Source organism: Homalodisca vitripennis, chromosome 6, assembly GCF_021130785.1.
Source record: "Homalodisca vitripennis isolate AUS2020 chromosome 6, UT_GWSS_2.1, whole genome shotgun sequence".
NCBI classification, from domain to species: Eukaryota; Metazoa; Arthropoda; class Insecta; order Hemiptera; family Cicadellidae; genus Homalodisca; species Homalodisca vitripennis.
Window position 1 is genome coordinate 111039472 of NC_060212.1, and position 21542 is coordinate 111061013.

The 21542-nt window shown below is 33.8% G+C and overlaps 1 protein-coding gene across 1 annotated transcript; it reads right to left on the bottom strand.

The window, feature by feature from the left end:
* Window positions 1-582: 582 nt before the first annotated feature.
* On the bottom strand, window positions 583-17128 carry LOC124365515 (pro-resilin-like). Its single transcript, XM_046821499.1, has 3 exons — window positions 16934-17128; window positions 1675-1815; window positions 583-873 (listed from the first exon to the last, which is right to left on the bottom strand). The coding sequence occupies exons 1-3, from the start codon at window positions 17126-17128 to the stop codon at window positions 583-585; spliced, it is 627 nt and encodes a 208-aa protein (XP_046677455.1).
* Between the last annotated feature and the right edge of the window lie 4414 nt (window positions 17129-21542).

The window sequence follows — 21542 nt, forward strand, 5'->3', positions numbered from 1 at the left end:
AGAAGACTTTTCATTGGACCTAGCCATAAACGAAAGCTTTGTGCTGCTATTAGAATGCTTAAAGATGTTAGCAGATCCTAGTTCAGTTATGTCACTTTCGAATAAAGAGAGGCAAGTTTGTTCCAGCATCTTCCAAGAAGGCACAGGACGGTACTTCCAAATGTTGCTGTTGAAAACTGAACACCAATGAAGTCCCATCCACTTCAACAGTTATTCTTAAAGGTAAACTAGATATATTGAGCTCCCATTTTACCCCAATATCTGGGAAATTATTGTTAACTATGTGTCACATAGGCGGGTTGTCCAGATGAAAAAAATAAGACGTTTCTCCTTATTGACTCAGAGATAACGCTCTTAGGAATATTTGGTTACAGTTTATATATTAGAAAAATAACAGGCTAAATATTCGGTATATCTAAAATATAAACTACTAAATGTTGTCAAGAACTGTTCAATTATAATCTTAAAGAAGTTGGAATACTAAAAGGTAATAAGTCTTCAAAGTGTTACACATTAAAACATGTATTTGTAATTTGTAGTATTTGGTAACATTGGACTAGTTTTTTCTAAACTAACTTAAGGTTATCTCCTGTAGAAGTATCCACCTCCGGCTCCACCGGCTCCGCCTCCCGCTCCACCGCCGGCCTTGCCTCCTCCGACGCCCGGTCCGTACTTGGCCTCTCCCGTGTACGTGACGGTGGGCTTGTAGCCATCCTGGTCGGCCACGTAGTCCACCTTCTGCATGCGGCCGTCAGGGAGCATCACGTGGTATGAGCCTGTGGCCACTTCACCCATCCTGGACTCCATGTGGCCGAAATCATTGCCTGACTCGGCATCCTTCACTTCGTACATGAAGCTGTAGTTGGCCTCCTCCTGGAAACGAAAGGATTAAAATTTAACCAATTAGTTTATTTTAACATAATACTTGCGCTTTTTATAGGTAAACAGTAAAAAAAACACAACATATTTATTGAAACTATATTTCATTTTCCTACTTCAGGAAACACTTATCGTCGTTATACGTTAGAAAAGGTATAACACAACGTTTCGAAGATTGGAATCCATCCGCTTCGTCAGCTGGGGGAGGTTAATACGTAAAAAAATAAAGAAGAGGAAAAATGGAAAGAAGGGGCGTTATCACTTGACAGGATTGGACATTTTCTTTCCTTTCTTCACTTCTTTCTGTTCTTTATTTTTGTATGTATTTTAATACCTTCCTCATCTGACGAACAGGGTGGATTCCAATCTTTGAAACGTTGTGTTATACCTTTTGTAACATATAACGATATCAAATGTCTGAAATCCTTTAAAACCTTCCATCGTCAATTACAATATTTAAACAAAGAAACAGTTATCCATTAAGAAATTTAAAGTTATGGTACTTGTTGGTTTTACTTTAAACCAGATTGGAATGAATTATTACAGTTAGCTCATACATACGAACATTCTACATAAAATCAAAGCTAATAAAATATATTTTATAAGCAATTTTTATTCCGTAAGACAAAACTACTGTCAGAGTGTTATCTTCACTTTTTTTCATACACATATATCTTACTAAGGATTCTGTTTTTCATTTGAGAGAAATAAGCAAAACTTCTGTGAAGAAATAAATAAATTTTATGATGGAAACATGTAAAATTCCGGCTTTCCCTACAACGTGTTACTACTTACCGATAGATCGTCACCACCGCCACCGCCGCTGGGCTTGCCGCTGCCATAGCCGCCTCCTGGAGGTCCGTACTCTGCACTGGGAGGCTGCGGCCTGGCCTCTCCAAGAACCACACACAGACACACGGCTAGGCACACTGAGATCTGGAAGGTTTTCGATAATAAAAACTATTCTAACGAATCTCGGAATAATATGTGAAGAGTAGCCTATGTACTAACAAAATGGCTCAGCGTCAGCGAAGTCTATCTCTCCAAGGGCTGGTAAGATTCTCTTTTGTCTGATTAATAAGGAATGACATTGAGCCATAGACTTGAAATTTCCATGAACCTTTTTTAAATTTTAAATTTCGATATTGATGCATATATGCACATGGGATTTGGCTAAGCGTGAGTGTAGCCTACCAAGGAGGTATTTCGAGAAGACATTTAGCTTGGAACTACTTATTTATATATAAGTAGGGACAAGGTTTATAATGTCTTTCCATAAGATTTTGGGTATCGTCAGGAAAACCAATCAGGGGGATAACTCCATATTGAGCGATATACATGCAATGTTGTATGTATATTTAAGTCTATATAAGGTAAGAAGGTGTCTCTTATTCTATCTTCAACCTGTGCGAAAATTAGACTGGCATATTACTCCTTGTTTTCAACAGATCATTACAAAATATAATTTGATTTAATGGTAAAATTGCAGGGAATCTAATATAAATATTTACTGTATCAAAAATATCACTTTAATTTCATAGTAGTTTTAGAATATTTTACTACTTTTCACTACGGTATCACTAAGTCACAAAGTAAAGAAGTCACTGAATCCAGTGCAACCCTTCTTCAAACACACAGTAAACTTTAGAGTTTATTTATTTAACGTGATACGTTTTCCTTAAAACATAATTTGGAAGTTTAAAAACACATTCTATTTTAAATCGCATTCAATAAGAATTTCCTTTTTATATGTTCGTTTGCTCTATTAGGTTTCGTCACTGATCTACACTGGGGTGGGAAAATCTTCTCCCTCATTTAAGCAAGAGGTCGAATTCCTGCAATGAAAATACTTTAAGACCCAATTTAAGATTAGTCCTGGAGAAGATCCATATACAGGACTACAGATGTAATATTTGGCTGTTCATAATTCAAGGTTCTGAAAGGTAAGCAGACACATTCTAACATTTAGAAATCCCACTCAATACTACACGTTTCATTATATGTGGTCTACTACGTAATGTAATGAGTATTATACTCAAGCGTACGTACGTGGGCGACACTCTTATTCACCAATACTCTTGTAATGAGGGGTTATCAAGCCAACATTACGTTACGCTATTGCTAGGGAACATCTTCATTCACGTCTTCCACGTTATGCTAGTATCTGGTTCCATGTACTGGATTAACTCGTGATCTGAGATTGGTTCTGTCAGGTCGTTAGTTTTATGGTCCTTTTGTTTCACTTTTCCTGGTTCAACAATTGTTCAACCTTTCAATGCAACGTATGTACTCATAGTTACGGTTAAATGCGTAGTTCCTAAACTAATTTTCAATTCGTTTACCCTTTTGTACGTGGATTAATTTTGCCTTTCCTTATATTGAAATAAAATATAATTTGATGGTAAGGCGTAAAATGGTTAATGTTGAATGTTTTTCAAAGAAAGAGATCAGCACTCAAACCAGCATTTATATGTAGTGTGTCTATTAGTGAATCAGTTCATCCAAGTTTTCAAGACAAAATCAAAACCAATCTATTTTTTTAAACATTTCAAAATTGTACTAGTCCAGTAAATCAAAGTCTATGTGCTATATAATGGTCTATATATATATATATATACAGTGTTTAAAATAGTTTGCCTGATAATTAACTTAATAGAGATTTTATTCAGTTTAAACACAATTAAAATACATTATATACATTATAATAACATCACTGATTGACATATTTACCAGGAATTCATCTCTAAGATCAAATATTTTACTACTGACATAGCAATACAACTTTGCTCATCTACTTTTGTCTTTACTTAGTTTAATAATTGATCTAATACACGAATCTGAGTCACAAACCTCTCGAGTGAAATTTTCTCATGCTGTTTAAAATAATAAATTTAAAATGATCAGAAAGTTTTGGAAATAAAAGGACACGTTTTAAAATCAAAATATGAAAAGAGGTCCGAAATATCTCCCTACAGTAAAACTTATATTAAGAATCATTACAAATCTCAATGGATGCAACCAAAAACCCATTTAAAAGTAAATAAAAATATTTTTTTATTTTTGAAATTTAGGCAACTCCGAGAAATAAAAAGGAACATGTGTTTGGTAAAACTTTGGTAGTAACTTTCAATACATTACGTTTTGTCTAAATGCATCATGGAAAATATCTGAAAGAAAATAACTTTAAGGGGAAATGCTACCATTAGTTTTGTACTCGACAGTTATATACCATACTAAAAATTATTTATTGTTTGTTTATGAAATATTTTTTAAATTTTGAGTTAAAATTTATGTTTAAAACACTGTTTGGTGTTGGAAAGAAAGTGCTCTAGTGTAGGACTCACCTTCATGTTGTGGGAGTGTGTGGTTTGTGATACCCAACAGTGGCGGGCCCGGGCTTATATACTCTAAAGTGTTTACAATTACCCGCAAATAGGTGTAGGAGACGTTGTGTTAACCAGTGTCAACCTCGCGTACTCGACACGACACTATCCAGGTCACGGTAATAACTCAATTGTACCCACATTCTTGCAGGTCATTAGTTCCCTTGCTAGGACCCAGAGATCCTACTCCTTCCTAGACAGCCACTGTATCCTATAACCTGCAGTGGGATGACGGGCTGGGCTTAGGAGAGCAGTCCAAACTCAGCTACGCGAAGAGTAAATAGTTTTGGTGCTTTAGACTGGGATGGATGGATTTTCCTGCACCACCAAAGTTTAAATTGAAACTACTTCGATCCATCAATAAACAACATATTGCGTAGGGGATAATAAGAATGAAATAAAAGAGTGATATACACTAATATGGTTTATCGCAACTGCAATACCAACAAGAGAGGAATTAAAGCTTGGAATTTATGCTCACCGGTTTTTGAGCATATGAAAGTATATCGATTTATTTCGTTATCCCTTTATTTGTATAAATTCGTTTTGTTACCTATTTCTTTATTTATTATGGTTAATTGTTAGTTCTTTACTACTAGTGGGCCGCTGCTTGTATTTAAGTCCAGTTCTTAAACTCGGTTTATATTAAAAACTTTTTATAAAGAAGGGATTATACACAGTTAATTACATACGCTTTTCTTCTTATAAAACAATTTCAATTACGTTACATATTTAAATATTTTATATATATAATATTTAAATTACGAAAGCAAAATCCTTATTAAAAAAATTATACAAAATAAAAATGAAAAAACCAGAAAATGTTTACTATACGATAATCCTTGAGTTTTGTTAGTTGTTATTATAAAGAACAATTAGATAGGAAATTATTTTATTTCCATTTAAACGAAAGCTACTTATTTATATAAATTTTTTAATAAAGTTTAAGGTCCAGGTCCAAATTATTTCACACTAATGTTAATCATGTCATATATTTCTCTTCATGAGTATAAGTAGTAATACACTAGTTCATCATCGACACTTTATTTTCTAAAATTATTTGTTAAAAACACAAGAGAACTTGTTCGGAATACATGCTAGAGCCCTAATTATTAATGCTAGTAAATTATATTCTTCCGAATCAGTGAACATTCACGCTGTAATACAAAGAATGTTACCCTCAATTTGGTAGGTTGGAAGTTCTCGCCTTATTGAGCCTATGCTGCAATTTTAGTCAACATTTTTCAGTGCAGACTTGACTTTCAACTTGATACATGCTAGAGCCTTAATTATTAATGCTAGTAAATTATATTCTTCCGAATCAGTGAACATTCACGCTGTAATACAAAGAATGTTACCCTCAATTTGGTAGGTTGGAAGTTCTCGCCTTATTGAGCGTATGCTGCAATTTTAGTCAACATTTTTCAGTGCAGACTTGACTTTCAACTTGATACATGCTAGAGCCTTAATTATTAATGCTAGTAAATTATATTCTTCCGAATCAGTGAACATTCACGCTGTAATACAAAGAATGTTACCCTCAATTTGGTAGGTTGGAAGTTCTCGCCTTATTGAGCGTATGCTGCAATTTTAGTCAACATTTTTCAGTGCAGACTTGACTTTCAACTTGATACATGCTAGAGCCTTAATTATTAATGCTAGTAAATTATATTCTTCCGAATCAGTGAACATTCACGCTGTAATACAAAGAATGTTACCCTCAATTTGGTAGGTTGGAAGTTCTCGCCTTATTGAGCGTATGCTGCAATTTTAGTCAACATTTTTCAGTGCAGACTTGACTTTCAACTTGATACATGCTAGAGCCTTAATTATTAATGCTAGTAAATTATATTCTTCCGAATCAGTGAACATTCACGCTGTAATACAAAGAATGTTACCCTCAATTTGGTAGGTTGGAAGTTCTCGCCTTATTGAGCGTATGCTGCAATTTTAGTCAACATTTTTCAGTGCAGACTTGACTTTCAACTTGATACATGCTAGAGCCTTAATTATTAATGCTAGTAAATTATATTCTTCCGAATCAGTGAACATTCACGCTGTAATACAAAGAATGTTACCCTCAATTTGGTAGGTTGGAAGTTCTCGCCTTATTGAGCCTATGCTGCAATTTTAGTCAACATTTTTCAGTGCAGACTTGACTTTCAACTTGATACATTTTCAAGGTCTCAACAGAAACCATACGTTATAAACAGCGTATATGTTATTGTATCCTGAAAAATGGTATGACATTCTCTTTGTGTGTCCATTTTTGGATACATTACACACTTTTTATTTCAATCAGGACAAACACTATTGCAGCTCTCAATATGGCACTAATTCCATTAGCTATTGGCATATTGTAACGTCTTTTGCCTTTAATTCTGTAGGAATAAATAACCATACAGACATGTTTAGGTTTCCTACAGTAAAAACCAGTCCCGCAGTTTTGAACTTGAACGTATAGATTTAATATTAGACAACAATTCTGTCATAAAGTTTGGCAAAACATTTTAATTTTATTAATTAAAATGGTATATTTAGATCGCATCTTCTATGTTATATAAATTAAAATTGAGTGCAGTAGTAAATGCTACTCATAAAGATTACGTTATTCAAATTTTGTGGTGAATTTAACCCTTCCACATGTGTAAGGTATCTTGTACACAACCACATATGTTTGCTGGCACCATTTCCTAAGGAAGTTCTTATATTTCTCTGATAATGGCTACTTTCCTATCATTAAACCTTAAGCTCTAAAAAACTCAAATGGATATCTTTTGTTATAAGTTATAGCACATTTATTTATATGGTTCACCTGCATTTCACTGAATGAAGATCTGCTTTACACTGCTACTGAAGAAAAACATTTATTTTTTTCCGTGGTCTATTTCATTATGTGTATTTGACTGTGGGTGTTGATTACCTGTTTAATGGATGAACAGATATTTTAGAGCAAAAGTAAAGTAAAACTTACTTTCATGTTATTGTTATCTGTTCATAATTTTAATACATTGAAAACCTTCCTGCACATTTATGGGCCGAGATAATTTTTGTCAGTTAAAAGGTTAAAAGTACTTCATACATTAAACGTACAGTGACACAATAATCATTTATAGAAGATTTAATAAATTGGAATTAAATAAATATAACAACTTCACATCGTATGTGACTTATTTTTGGAGATAGGAAAGTCCAGAGCACGTCTTCATGCCATAGGCTGTCAAATCTAGGTGCGATGTGGTTTTTAAGTCTAACAAGAATCTATACAAGACAATCTGTAGTCGTTAAGTTTTGCGACTTTGAGTATATCATGTCTTTGATTGTTTGACGGAACTATAGGCCTAAAGTCTATTTCTGCTATGGGATTAGGGCATTGCACGTGATCCTGGAGAGTCTTCAAAAGAAAGAGCATGACAGCTATTGTCCTGTAGGAAGACCAGAGATGGAATATTCATTCGTGTGGACATGAAGTCATCGGATATCTCCAGACAGATGTAACCCAGCCGAAATCCAACCAGGTGAGTAAAGCGATGCTGCAGAACTTCGATTGCCTCTCTGGCACAATATAAATAAAGAGACCACACCCTACAAACTGCTTTCCAAAGGGGCAATAAAGACAACTAAGAATAGCAGGGTTTTTGATGCTTCCAAAGAACCTGACTAAGAAGCAAAACATCTTGTTAGCATGACTGGGCGTCCAGAAAACTCTAGAAATGGACGCCCAGGCATTTTTACACTCTGGAATTATGGGATGCATGTACCATAATCGAATAGGTAAAAACTTATGGACATTTATTCCTGAGATGTTTATCAACAGAGAAATTGTTGTAGGATTCACAGACATACTGTTATTTAATCGCCATGCTGATGCTCGTGGATCCATCTTCATTCTCCGGTGATGAAACTACATAAAAGATATTCTGATCGTCGGAAAACTATAAGGCGTCTATATCAACTATGTCCAGAAGACCATTGACGAAGACACCAAATAAGTAAGGGCCTAAGGAGGTACCTTTCGGAAACCAGAAGACTGTAAAAAAGGATCAAGGATAGGGACCAAATTTAACTGTAAGAGACAAATTGCTCAGATAAGCGGTATCTACTACATTTTCTTCCTGAATATTAAAATACAATACCAATTTATTTCTCTTATATTCTTAAATTTTAGGAGTAAAGGTATCATTAAAACTAAATGTAAATTGCGTTTTAAAAGATTTAAAAGCGAATCCAGATGTTATAGTAACATCACAGCGTAAAATCGTTGTATAATATGCCATAAATTAAAAAATAAATTAATAGTCCACGTAACTTTTAACTTTACTCTAAATGAATATTTTATTACGATTGGACACTTATACGTTCACCCTCCTACAATAAAAACTAAAAACAACTTTAAGTATAACAGCTTTCAAAGATGGTGAAGCTTACAAGTAGGATAGTGTTAGAAATTACACTAAAGTGTTAATTCCACTATTTCGTCGTTCAGGTAGGTTTCAAAACAATTAAATACGCTGTACAAATAAAAACAATAAATTAACAAAACGATAGGTCCAGCATCGTGTGCGTCACTTATTCAATTGGAATGCCATTTGACTGAAAACTAATAAAACGTTTTTTACGGCGAGGATGTATATTACAGCTATCAGGAGTGCAGTAACAGTTAGTAAATAAACAAGTAGCTGTAAACACTTAATTACGGCTGTTTTGCAGGATTGGTTACACGAGCGAGATAATTACACAGCTAACATAGCAAATGTAGGGGGAGGTAGCAAGTGTTGTAAAACAAGGTGTAATAATATGAACCAACTGAAGGCAATACTCGGTGATTTACTCGACCTGTCAGGACCTGTCCAGACCAGTCGTGTCCAGTCGTGGCTTTGATTGCATCTCAGCGCTGATGTGTCCCTGGAGCTTAGTGGCGCAACTCCAAAACTGCAATATAACAGCTACACGACAAGACTGGCCCGCTTGTTCGATATTATACAGGGTGTTCAATAAATGTGGGCAAATATTTGAGAAATATTTAAGTATGATTAAGGTCCATTTCGCTTAGTTTAATGTCTATCTGTCTACCTAATGAATTTTTGCTCCAATCCACCTCCTTTTTATTGCAACTTCTGGTTTTTGACGCTGTCTCAGATTTGACTTCTGAAATCTGGAGTCATGTTCGGCTTAAGAGATCCAAAGAAAGTCGACAACGAAGAATACAAAACGAAAGATTTACATCGTTTCGACATCAGATACACCTATAAATAGATGAAGTGGTAGTCTCATTGTCTCATCAGGTACACACTTGAGTACTCTACGATGTGATAGACACGATCTTTAAGTACGGTGGAGCAACTGAGTTTTGTATACATAACGTAGCTATGGGAAGGGTTGATTCAATTGAATTTTGAGTTTAGCTCTAGTTTACCTTCCTTTTATTACTATTCTTGGATATCTTGAGACGAATATGACCCCAGATTTCAGGAGTCAAGTCTGAGACAGTGCCAAATACCAGGCGCTGTAATAAAATGAAGGTTATCTGGAGCTAAACTTAGGATTTAATTGAATAACCCCTTCCTACCATAGATACGTTATGTGTTTGTCTAGGTTTTAAACAAAAATAGTCATAACTCAAATACTGTTTTAACAACGTTGTATTTTTGCTTCTTGGATGTCTTTAAATAATATAACTTTTTCTGAAAACTCAATCATTATTAGTTAAAAAAAAATTTTTTTAAACGAAATTTCATGAAAACCTATCAGAAAGAAAGATACCTTGAAAAAATAAAAATAAATAAATTCCTCATTCGTTATGAACGAACAATAAATAATCTAATAAATGTAAACAAGGATTTTTCCGTATTATTAGTAATATTTTTTCTTTTATATATAGACTAAAGCTGCAAATAAAGTACGGGTTATGTACTTCAAAATATTTGCTTCCCAATGCCCATATGGATGAAAGATCTGTTCCCTTTTAAATTCAAAAGCTCAATTGAAACGTTTTTTGTTTGGGTAGTTCGACCTCTATAGAACTTCTTGTTCTAAGGAGATGGCTGTTGATGTATTCTTTTTGGATAACGTGTCAAAGTTATTGATAATATTTTTTGTCACCATAATAAAAACCGTTACACAATATCAAAATGTGAAGAGCTATAATTAATACAGATAAAGTGCAGTGGTTGTTGGATGGTCATCTTCCTTTATCCAGCATTGAAGACAAGACGTATGCTGTCCTCCTATAATATTCCAAGTTGATATGGTGATTGCCGTATTTTTCTGTTACAAACAAAAACGATGGCGTGATCAGTCGGGTAATGCCAATGACAAACGGTACGTCAAAGGTGTTAAACGATGACCACAGCAGTTTCTAGCACATAATAACGAGATAACTGCATAGATGTACTATAAATGTATAGCACGATTTATGACGCCTCAACTTTCATTCAGGGATGTAAACAATGCAAGGATATGAGATATAGCTCTCTTCCAAAAAATATTTTACTGGATAGAAAAATATCAGTTTGAATATGATGAATCATACATCAAGCTATATCCAATTTAATAATATATCCGATCTTAATAATAACCACAATTGTAAAATATAAAATGTGATTATTATGTATGTATGTATTATGTTAGTAGCTGCCCCTTGTCCAAATTAAATTTTCGGTATGACCCTGTTTTTAAGCCTCATAATACTTGTCTCGTTGTGTAAGTATGACAGTTTTAGAACTGAACTTGAATATGCTTTATGTGAAGTTATTGATGTTCTAGACCGATCTTCTTCCAAGACTTTTTTTGAATAGGTGAAGCAGAGATAGAAGTATACAACTTTATTTCTCTAATAACCCATTCAATATTCAAACACGTAAACCAATGATTACTAATAATATTTCCTTGTTTACTCATAGTGTTAGCTGAAAATCCCAGTAGCTCATGAAAATGTTTAATATGTTCATTAAATTAAATATATTATGTCCTTTGTTTAAAGTTTGTTATTGACGATGGAAGGTTTGAAAGGAAAAGTTTTCGGACATTTGCCATCGTTATAAGTTACGCACGGTATAATACACCGTTTCGAGGATTGAAATCTATCCTCTTCGTCAGGTGGGGGAGATATTAATACATACACAAATAAATAACAGAAATATGTAAAGAAGGAAAGAAAAGGGTTCAAATATACACAAAAGCTGTTTCGAGTCCAGTCCAGGCGTTGTCACTGCCCAATATTTGGGTTATACCTTTTGTAACCTATAACGAATGAAAATGTCAGAAATCCTGTTGAATAATATACTATCCAGCATGAACATAAAGAGTTTTATTTATTGTGATATTATGCTTTTTTGAAACGGTTTATAATAAATGTGACATAAATAACAAATAAAAGTGATTTTGACGAAGAATCTTAGATCTCTGGACAGGAAAATAAGAACTAAAAGACGTCCTCAGGATTGTATTAAGCCATTAGTTAAGAAGTTGGTTCCTTTATGAGCCTTGATCCGAATTTCTCATTAAATAATTATTAAGTAACACAAAATTGAAATTTAAAATTTGAGTTGTACTAAAACTCACAAATAAAACTTTTAAAAAGAAAATAAAAACTTTGTATAAAAGCTGTTATTTTATACTGAATTGAGAAATAGTTCTATGGTTTGCGGAATTGTTCTTCTCGTACTAGGACACATAGATGAGATGTCACTTGAGGGGGGTTAGTATTTTAAAGTTTTAACTTATCCACGATCCCCCAGTTAGTTTTAGGTTTGAAGTTCCATATATCCCAAAACTATGACGATTTAGTCTTTTAAAGACCCTTTCCCAGGAATATGTGTTGGTATATTTTTATTGAAACAATAATAGTGTGTGGAAACACCTGGAACACCTGGTATTATTGAGATTAGGACAGAAAATATTTGAACAGAATTAGATTACTTTTCCTAGTTTCAAGCCTCTATCAAAGTTAACTCACATATGGCCATACGAACAGAAAGACAAACGGAGTCCCAATTTACCTTTAAACCCTAAAATAAAAAGTTTTATGTTCCAAGAGGAGCCTCCGAGTTTCAATTCACTAGGTCCTTTGTATCAAGATTTACCACAAAGATGGTCAGGCGGCATATTTACAGACGGATCTTCCTTTGACCCAAAATCTGTAGGGATCTTCCTTAGGCCAATAGGAACATGTTTTTAATCACTAGGACTTTTCCATCGAGATTTCTTGTACAGATAGGCGGAAAGGACGGACATCCCAGTCTGGCCTTAAGTAGATGGACAATGATATAATTTCAATAAGGCTTTATCGGATCCTTAATAAATGTACGTGACATTATGCACCTAAATGGGAAATTGGAAGCGTGCAGAGCCCATAACCCAGAGGTCCGTGGATCGAAACCACGCTCTGCTACCAAAACTAGTTCAATGTAGAGAGATCCCCAAGTTTCGCAAAATCCCTTTACATAATTTTTTAATTAGTTTAACTTCACTTAATTAACTAGTTTGTAAATTAATTGATTATATTCGTTAGGGTAGATAGGTAGGAGAATAATTTCTCAAATCACTTTAAAACTTGTTTATTAATTAGAAGTTACTCAAATAACAATCCTTGTACTTGTTACATATTTCAATTTTAATTGCAAAAAGCTTACGCAATTGTCTTGTAAAAGATTTCTCAAGAAAAGGTTTTCTTCTTTCAAATAAGTAAATGAAACCAAAGTTAACTTTATGTTTCTAAAGTATAATCGAACTAAAAATTTAACTTTGTTGTCAAACTCAAATAAAATAAAGATTACAATTTTTAAATCAACATAAAAATGTACTTTTCTCTATTATAAACTAGGCTCTATTATATAATAAACCTCAACTAATAACTTCCTGATAACTTTTTTGTACCACTTGTGTCACAACCACTTGGGACTGTTGCTACAGACTCAAAGTACAAACAGTATTTAAGTATGTTTCACCCAAAAATATTTATTAAAACCTATATATCTTGAAGTATAAAAATATTTCTGGCTGTTGAATACTAAATGGTTATTTCCAGTAAATTTTAAATAATATCAAAATTGTAGAATTTACTCTAAACAATACTTGCAACGCCATGTGCTCTCTTGAAAACTTGCGTTAGTTATTAAGTGAATTCAAATCTTCTTAACTCCCTTTGTATAAGAATTTATACAATATCCGCAAAATCCCTCGCAGATGGTTACAGAAAACTATTTTATCCAACTAAATTAGCCGCAAAATAAACTCCAAAAACACGCCGAGAATAGCTATTTATACCTTCCGTTCGAGTAAATCAGCTAACTAACAACCAATCCTTTGATTGCCCTCCAACTATCCCATCAAAAGATCAGAGAGAACAAAGTAATCTTCAAACTAGTCGTGTTGTAATCACGTTAATAAACTATACTACCTGAAAAACCTGCTTACTCACTGTATCATCCTACATCCGCAGTCCCTTTCTTGAGAAATTACATCATTTAATTTATCTGTACTTTGACTTCACTAATTAAATTCTAAAAGATCTTCGCTTATATTTTCTCCCATAACTATTTATTAAATACATTCTTAATTACCTATGTAACAAATGCTACACTTTTCCACCCCCCCTTTGTATTATAAGTTGGTTATTTAATAACATCATTTAGAAAAGAAACCCTAATTTAGTAACCTTTAACAGATCATTATCCAAATACTGAGAAAATAAAATGGTGGTAAGAAAACTTCGCAATCTGAAGTTTACTATCCACGTCCCTGCCATATAACAATTAGAGGTGAGACAGTATTTCAGTAATCAGTACTTTGTAACGGTTACTTTTCTCCAGTATTTGGAACGGTTACTGAGGACCAAAAATATTGATGTCAGAAAATGTTTATCTAGTGCAGGTATGGTTACAAGGTACAGATATTTCCTAGTACTGATTACTTTACTAGTCCTGAAGTACTTATATCCTCACTGATACCGATTACTGAAATACTGATTTGAAGTCGACAGATACACAATAAATATCGCGATCATAATGCTCCAACTACAAAATATTGCTACTTCACAATCAAAATCACTTATCAACCCCGGTGTCAGTGTGATACTCTTGAATTAGTTATTAAGTGATAAATATAGTTTTTCAAAGAAAACTAAACAGTTTATATAATATATTGAGTTAAAGTGTTTAATAATGTAAACTATAATTAGATATTTTGTGATTGTAATTCAAATTATGAGTAATACAAAACTGTGTTGTACTACTCAGTTGTACTACACAGTTTGGCTCGGAGGTACCAAAAATGCACCAAAGAAATTTAAATTACTTATAAAATAGAATTTTAAGTTCATAACCTTAAAGAATACTTAGTGTTGCCCATTTAACTCTATTCAAAGAAGCAGAAGTTCAATTTATCGTATAATTCATTAATTGCATCTCTGAAAGTATAAACGTTTTAATAATAATAAATAATGTTTATACATTTGTTACATAATTGTGTTTGAATGTTTGAACACTATTAATTTTTGGACTTGTTTGAAACAGTGTAATATAGTTATGAAAAACAGAAATGAAAACATTCCACACCAACTGAAGCTTGATGACATCAATCAGTATTTTGTCAATATGGGGAATGGAAATGAAGCCAGAGTTGAAGAAATCGATGTCTTCAGAACTAGTAAGAGAATTGAATCGATGAATGATTTTAGCTTTTCTGCTGTCACTGAAGATGATGTAAAAAAAGCACTAAATGAAATAAAATCTAGAGCTGTTGGTAGTGATGAAATATCCATCCAAATGATTAAGGCCGTGAGTCCGTATGCTTTGGGTGCAATTACTCATCTTATTAACAAAATCATTGATGAGCGGTGTGTTCCCGCAGAGATGGAAAATGAGTGTTGTTCATCCATTGCCAAAAGTAACGTCCCCCTAAAAGTGTCCAACAACTGAGACCCATCTCGATTTTACCAGCAATATCGAAGATTATGGAAAAAATAGTAACACGTCAAATAGCACAGTATATGAACGAAGTAAACATATTGCCAAAAAACACAATCTGGATTTAGAAAAAAATCATAGCACATGCACTGCCCTGGTAAGTCTGTTCAGTGACTTAATTGATGCGAAAGATAAAGGGATGTGTAGTTCACTAGTGATACTGGACTACTCACAAGCATTTGATTCCCTTAACCATGAACTTTTGTACGCTAAGATGCATTTTTATGGCTTTGGCAAAAATTCAATCGAGTGGGTAAAATCATACCTAGGAGACAGAAGTCAGGTTACAAAGATGGGAAGTGAGACGTCAACTTCACTTGTCAAAAGGCGAGGTGTTCCTCAAGGAAGTTGTCTTGGACCTATATTGTTCAACTTATATACGTCTGACCTTCCCAAAGTTGTGTTCAAAGCTGTGCAGCTCACCTGTACGCAGATGATTGTCAGTTGCGCTTGTCATACGAGCCTGGCTCCATTGATGAGGCTATTGAGAAAATAAATTCCGACCTAGTGAACATCAACACTTGGTCGGTTAACAAATGGCCTTAAAACTCAATATAGGTAAGTGCATTGTCCTTCATCTTGCCCCACACAATCTGGTGCAGGCCCTTGGTCAGAGAGGAGTGAGAGTAAGGCTCAGTGGGGAGAGCCTGTCTGTCTCTGAGTCAGTCAAGACTCTCGGAGTTGTGCTTGACAGTAAGCTCACCTTTTATGATCATGTCACTCATGCTATCCAGCGTGCCCTTGGTAGGCTGAGGGGTCTGTACAGATTTTAGAAGTCTGCTGCCAGAATCCGCTAAGCTCCGGCTTATGAGTTCTCTTGTTCTGTCTGTATTTTTATTACTGCTATCCTGCATACGGCAACAGTATCTCTAGGGGAGACATAGATCGGATTCAAAGACTGCAAAAACTCTGCAGTTCGATTCATTTTCAATTTGAGGCGCTTTTGATCATGTGTCTCCCTTCCGAGATGCTGTCAGTTTGTCCCCCATGGAAAAATGTATGCAGGATCCTGACATGTGGCATGATCCCACAAGGTGCTTGCGCTGGGTGAGCCGCGGTACCTGGTCGAGAAGCTCCAATTTCGGGAGGAGGTCTCTCAACGCAGTGTCCGCCATGGTGACTTGCTTCACTTTCCCAGAGTCAAGCATGAGTTTGGGAGGAGGAGCTTTTCTTACTTTGGCCCAAAGTTGTACAATGACCTCCCCCAGAGCCTTAAAACAGACTTCTGTTACTGTTTTTAAAAGTAAACTAAGAAAAATGATTGTACAGTAATTTATTTGTCTTGTTTGGGTGTTATATTTAGTCTATAGGTTTAGTTTTTAATTTTATTTCCCAGTATTGTAAATAGTGTAAGATATGACAAGAGTTGTTCTGTAAAGCAGTTGTTATACTGAGAAACGCTTGCAATAAAGGCATTTTTATTTATTTATTTATTTATTTTAATTACATCAAAGCATTTACAAAACTCTGTGCTCGGTACTGGTTACAAGTATCCAGTATTTAAAGCATTAAAAATACTGAAATACTGATCAAGTAGGTTATCAAGTATTTTAACGTTACCAGTGCGGATATACTGGTATCCAGTATTTGTAACCAGTATTTGTCCTCTGTATCGCCGCTCCGGGTAACTGTATCAGAAGTAACGGTTACAGGTTCGTACTGATTTAGCTCATCTCAAATAACAATTCTATCTTAACCACTAACAATGTTCGTAGACATATCAGTTGACCTTCGTCCATTGTCTATTGATTTTCCTGGAACAGCTGATGAGTCCAAGGTCCAGGCCCTGTCGGCAGAAGTCCGCCGGGAGTGCCCCGACAGTGTTTCTGTGTCCGTACCGCGTCTCTCCTTCTCGTGTCGCGTTGTGAAGTGGTTTGGTGAAGTGTGTTCATCATACATCTCGTACGTTGTACATGAAATAATTATCCCAAGTAACTAGGTTTTGAGGTGTACAATTCTTTTAATTTATTGCCTGACGCTAGGGCTAAAAAAATTTTGAAATAATTTTGTTCACATCAAAATAATTTTAATTTATTAGAAATTTCTTCATAAATTAAAAATATTTGGAATAATCCTTTATACTTTTTAAACTTTAACGTAGTTTCCAATCAGGCACAAAATTTAAACTCTTCACTATTTTGTTATTTACGTGAAAAAGAACAACATGGGTATTTCTTTCATTCACGTTCATTCTACAAACATAATTACATAGAAAATATGGGAAAACAACAGTGGTTTAGTTGCTTCATATTATTTATGAACAGTAACTTGCATTCAATTAGTATTCACAGGACCAACACTTTAAGAAATATATCCTGTAATCTATAACACAGTAGGGTTTTTGTCTCTAAACAAATATTGATATCATTGGAATACAACATTATTACGCAAATATTAAACTATTTTCTGAGCCCAATATTCCTCATCATGTATTCATGATAGCCATCACATGTTATTTAATAATTACTGTTACTGTTGATAGGGGCTCAAAGTTCAAACTGTAGTTTAAGTATGTTCTCCCCAAAATGTTTATTAAACCTTTATATCTTGAAGTATAAAAGTTATTCTCACTGTTGAATTAAATTAATTAATTAAATTCCAAAATATTTTCGCAATCACCTATTTTCTCCCATATATATTTAATAAATAATTTTTAAACTGTCTATGTAGCAAATGCCACAACAATGAACCAGTTTTGTTAAAGGAGTTCACAAACAAAGTACAAAATCACAAAATGAGTACACAAGGAGTTTGGAAAGGTAACAAAATTCCTAAAATGGATAAGCTAGAGTACAAATATTTAAAAAGTGATTCCCATGAGTGAAGTTAAGCTTTAATGTTTATTATTTATGATTTTCAAACCGGTTTCTTATCATATTTCTTTTTGGTAAACCAAATAGTGACCCCAAAATTGAAATTTACACTCAGATACTTACATGTTTCATTGATAGCACACACTATAATTGTTAAATGAGAGAAGTTTGAATAGTTTCACTAATATACATTTTTGAATGAGTGTTAGAGAAGGGTGCTGGAAATACTTTACTTCTGTCTGTCCTCATGATGTCCCAAAAAAGAACTGGCGTATGGATTCGAAATACTGCATTAAGTTTTATTTTTATACAGGGAACATCGAGTTCGAAGATGGTGCACATCATTCCATGGGATTTGGCTGAACCTAATTAAAGCTTGACACTTACTAGGCTTAACATATTTCTTCTGTTTACGTGAAGGACTGTAAAAATATCTTTTCTATCTTATTATCTGCCTGCTTGTCCACATGATATTTTGAAAATAAAAGAACTATAGACTTTAAATGTTTGCAACCTAGGAAAAACCCGTTACGGATAACACTGCCTTGTTTAATTTACTGTGTGTTTAGTTTGAATAAAATAATAGATATGTTGAAACTAAAATTGATACATCATAAATGTGCCATTTTTATTGCCAAACTCCTTCAGTACATATTGCTGTGTACATTTTGTATATTTTTAGTATGGGTTTCTGGTAAACAATAGTAATACTAAACAATAGTAATCACTCCGTAAATATTAAAATAGGTTCATTTAAACCATTAATGTAAATATTATCTCCATCTGTAATGTTCTATCGGACATTTAAGACACAGTGTATATTATTGAAGAGACAAGATCCTTTATCGATCAAAGTAAATCACGCCATAATGCAAAAGTTTTTGAAGCTGTAATTACAGTTGGTCATGTATTTTTTGTTCATTTCTGTATTTTTACATTCCCTTATTTACTACAAAAGGCTAAATATGTCCAATTGTGGAAGGTCAGTTCCGTATTAATACATAACGAAACCTATTCCCCAAATATACCTGCTCGATATACAGTATAGTACCGTGTGATACTGTTAGATGCTATACTCAGCCTATTGAACCTGAAAGACTTTCCCTTGGTGTGAAATGTATAAACAGTTATCACCATTCAACATTGACACAATAACCTTGCCGGTTGCAGTAACATTGGGCCTACACAATGTCAAGTCTGTGAGGTTGCGGCTGGATGTAACCGCGAGGATCTAACCGCAACCCCGCTGTCAACCGCTGCGGTTACACCTTCATATTTGGCATCATGTTTGGCAATAGGCTGGATACAGGAGTACCCATGACCGAGATATTACCCATCACTGATTAACTCATCAGTGTAATCTCATAAATACTAGTTTCCAAAAAGTAAAGATTCATCTTGCTTTTTTCAAAAATTGATACTGCAGTTAAAAATTAGTCACGTTTGTAAACAAAACGCACAATCCAACGCTATATTTATGGTTTCTTCAAACATTTCAAGGGAAAAATAATATTTTTTCCAATTACAACACATTTAAGATAATTGTTTAAGATATGTATTTAGATAAGACTAATTTATATCATACATAGTTTAGCAATATAATATATAATTTCGATACAGATGAAAAAATATTTTCTCCATTGAGGTTCGAACCCATATTCTGTATACAGGGTGTCCCATAACTCTCTGGACAAAGGTATACCCGATTTACTCTGTCAAGAAATGGTCCACATTCAGAGCTGCCTTTTATTCAGTTTTTGTATTGTTGGCTATTCGCTGAGATCCGCAATGTTGGCCATGTTTTTTCCACGGTAAATTTGCCCTAAATCAGTGATTTATTATTCAATTTAAATAATGTTGGTAACACTAGATTTGCGATAATATTCCCGTTATGAGAAAAACTGCTGGTTTTTAAAGAAGTTTAAAAGTTTCAATGTCCGCCATTTTGAAAATACTGAAGATAATATCATGATCATCTTTTTCGGTAATTACCAATTATTACAAAAATTTGAACAAAATTTAGTATAATTTAACTTATTAGTTTTTAAAATATTAATTTTGTTATAAAAAACCAATACAGACAGACAGATGGGAAACTAAGCATCGGACACCCATGTTCATATGGTGAAATGTGGTTGTCTAGACTTGAGCAATAACGTAGTATACATTTGTTCACAGTTACGGGACACCCTGTATATATCACTTGCTAAGTGAGTCACAAGCCAAGAATCAGAAAATCACTGATCTCAACCCAATACTTAAACACTCTTCTCCACTACATAGATCTAATAATAAATGTTTAATCAATAATTTGACGGTGCATTTAACATTTGTGACCAAGAATTAGAAACCGTTATGATTGATTGTTAACTTCAATAGTAAATATTTTAAATGAAACGGCTACTCCATTCCAAACAGTTTGTAAATAGAGAGAAAATCTGACCTGTAAATGTACAAAATTTTCCTCCTGTGATCTGTTAGTTCAGCCAAGCACTAAATTGCAGAATAAACAAGCCAAAACCCTTTATTTACTCGTTTCTTTGTTGATTTTAAACTTGTATATGCCTATAATAGCCATAACTATAAAAAAGATAATCATGGACACATCTAGATATAGCTCCACATAAAAAGTTTCTTTGAGGTTGCCTTTAAAAGTCCCTGTGGATGTTTATATTAAGAGCACCAAAATGCCAGAACCAAAGTAATAAAAGCTTTGTACATGATGTTTAGCTTAATTTGGTGATGAAAAGAAACGTGCGAATTCAAACACTATTGCAATATTTTTTAACTACTACATGTTTAACCAATATTGATAACTTTTTGTTAAAAACTCGATAGCGAAATTTATAAAAAAAATTTGGTTATTGGAATAACAATATTTGTTATTGTGAGTTTTCTATGGATAGATTAACTTCAGAACTAATACCGGGTGTCTTAAAAGTACCCTCCCCCTTATTAACTTTCTTATGAATTGAGATGGAATGATTTGCTTTGGGTGATGTTTGTATGACAAACTGTGGAGGTTTTCGAAGTAAGAAAATTGTTGACTCCCCCCCCCCCCAAATGGGGTATATTTGAGGTAAGTCAATCAAAATTTTTAAATATGCAAGTTAAATACTAGTAAGTATACCTCATTTTAAAAATATGATAAAAAAGAATCAAACTAGAGATATCTAATGTTACTCTATCACATTTGGTGGTCAATTACATTTTGAATTTTGTGTAACACCTCTACAGATTCAATTACATTTCAAGTTATTTTAAGGCGGATAAAACGTTAACTGAGTAATGTTTTAAGAACTTAGGATACAAAATAATAAAACAAGTCATTACAAAGATAAAAAACATCAACAACCTTGATAATATAGCATTTATTTGGTTTTATTTTGACTGACCGAAGTCCATTAGGAAGTTTTGTGAATACAAATAGCTCATTTTGGCATGTAATCTCTTAATGTTTACCAGTTACTATGTGATACACTTTCAAATCTTAAAATCAC

Coding starts and splice junctions, on each gene's coding strand:
- LOC124365515 (XM_046821499.1), bottom strand. CDS start 17,128: ATGTATGATGAACACACTTCACCAAACCACTTCACAACGCGACACGAG. Junction 1,816..16,933: donor CTGATATGTCTACGAACATT/GTTAGTGGTTAA, acceptor AAAACCTTCCAG/ATCTCAGTGTGCCTAGCCGT. Junction 874..1,674: donor GCGGTGGTGACGATCTATCG/GTAAGTAGTAAC, acceptor TTTCGTTTCCAG/GAGGAGGCCAACTACAGCTT.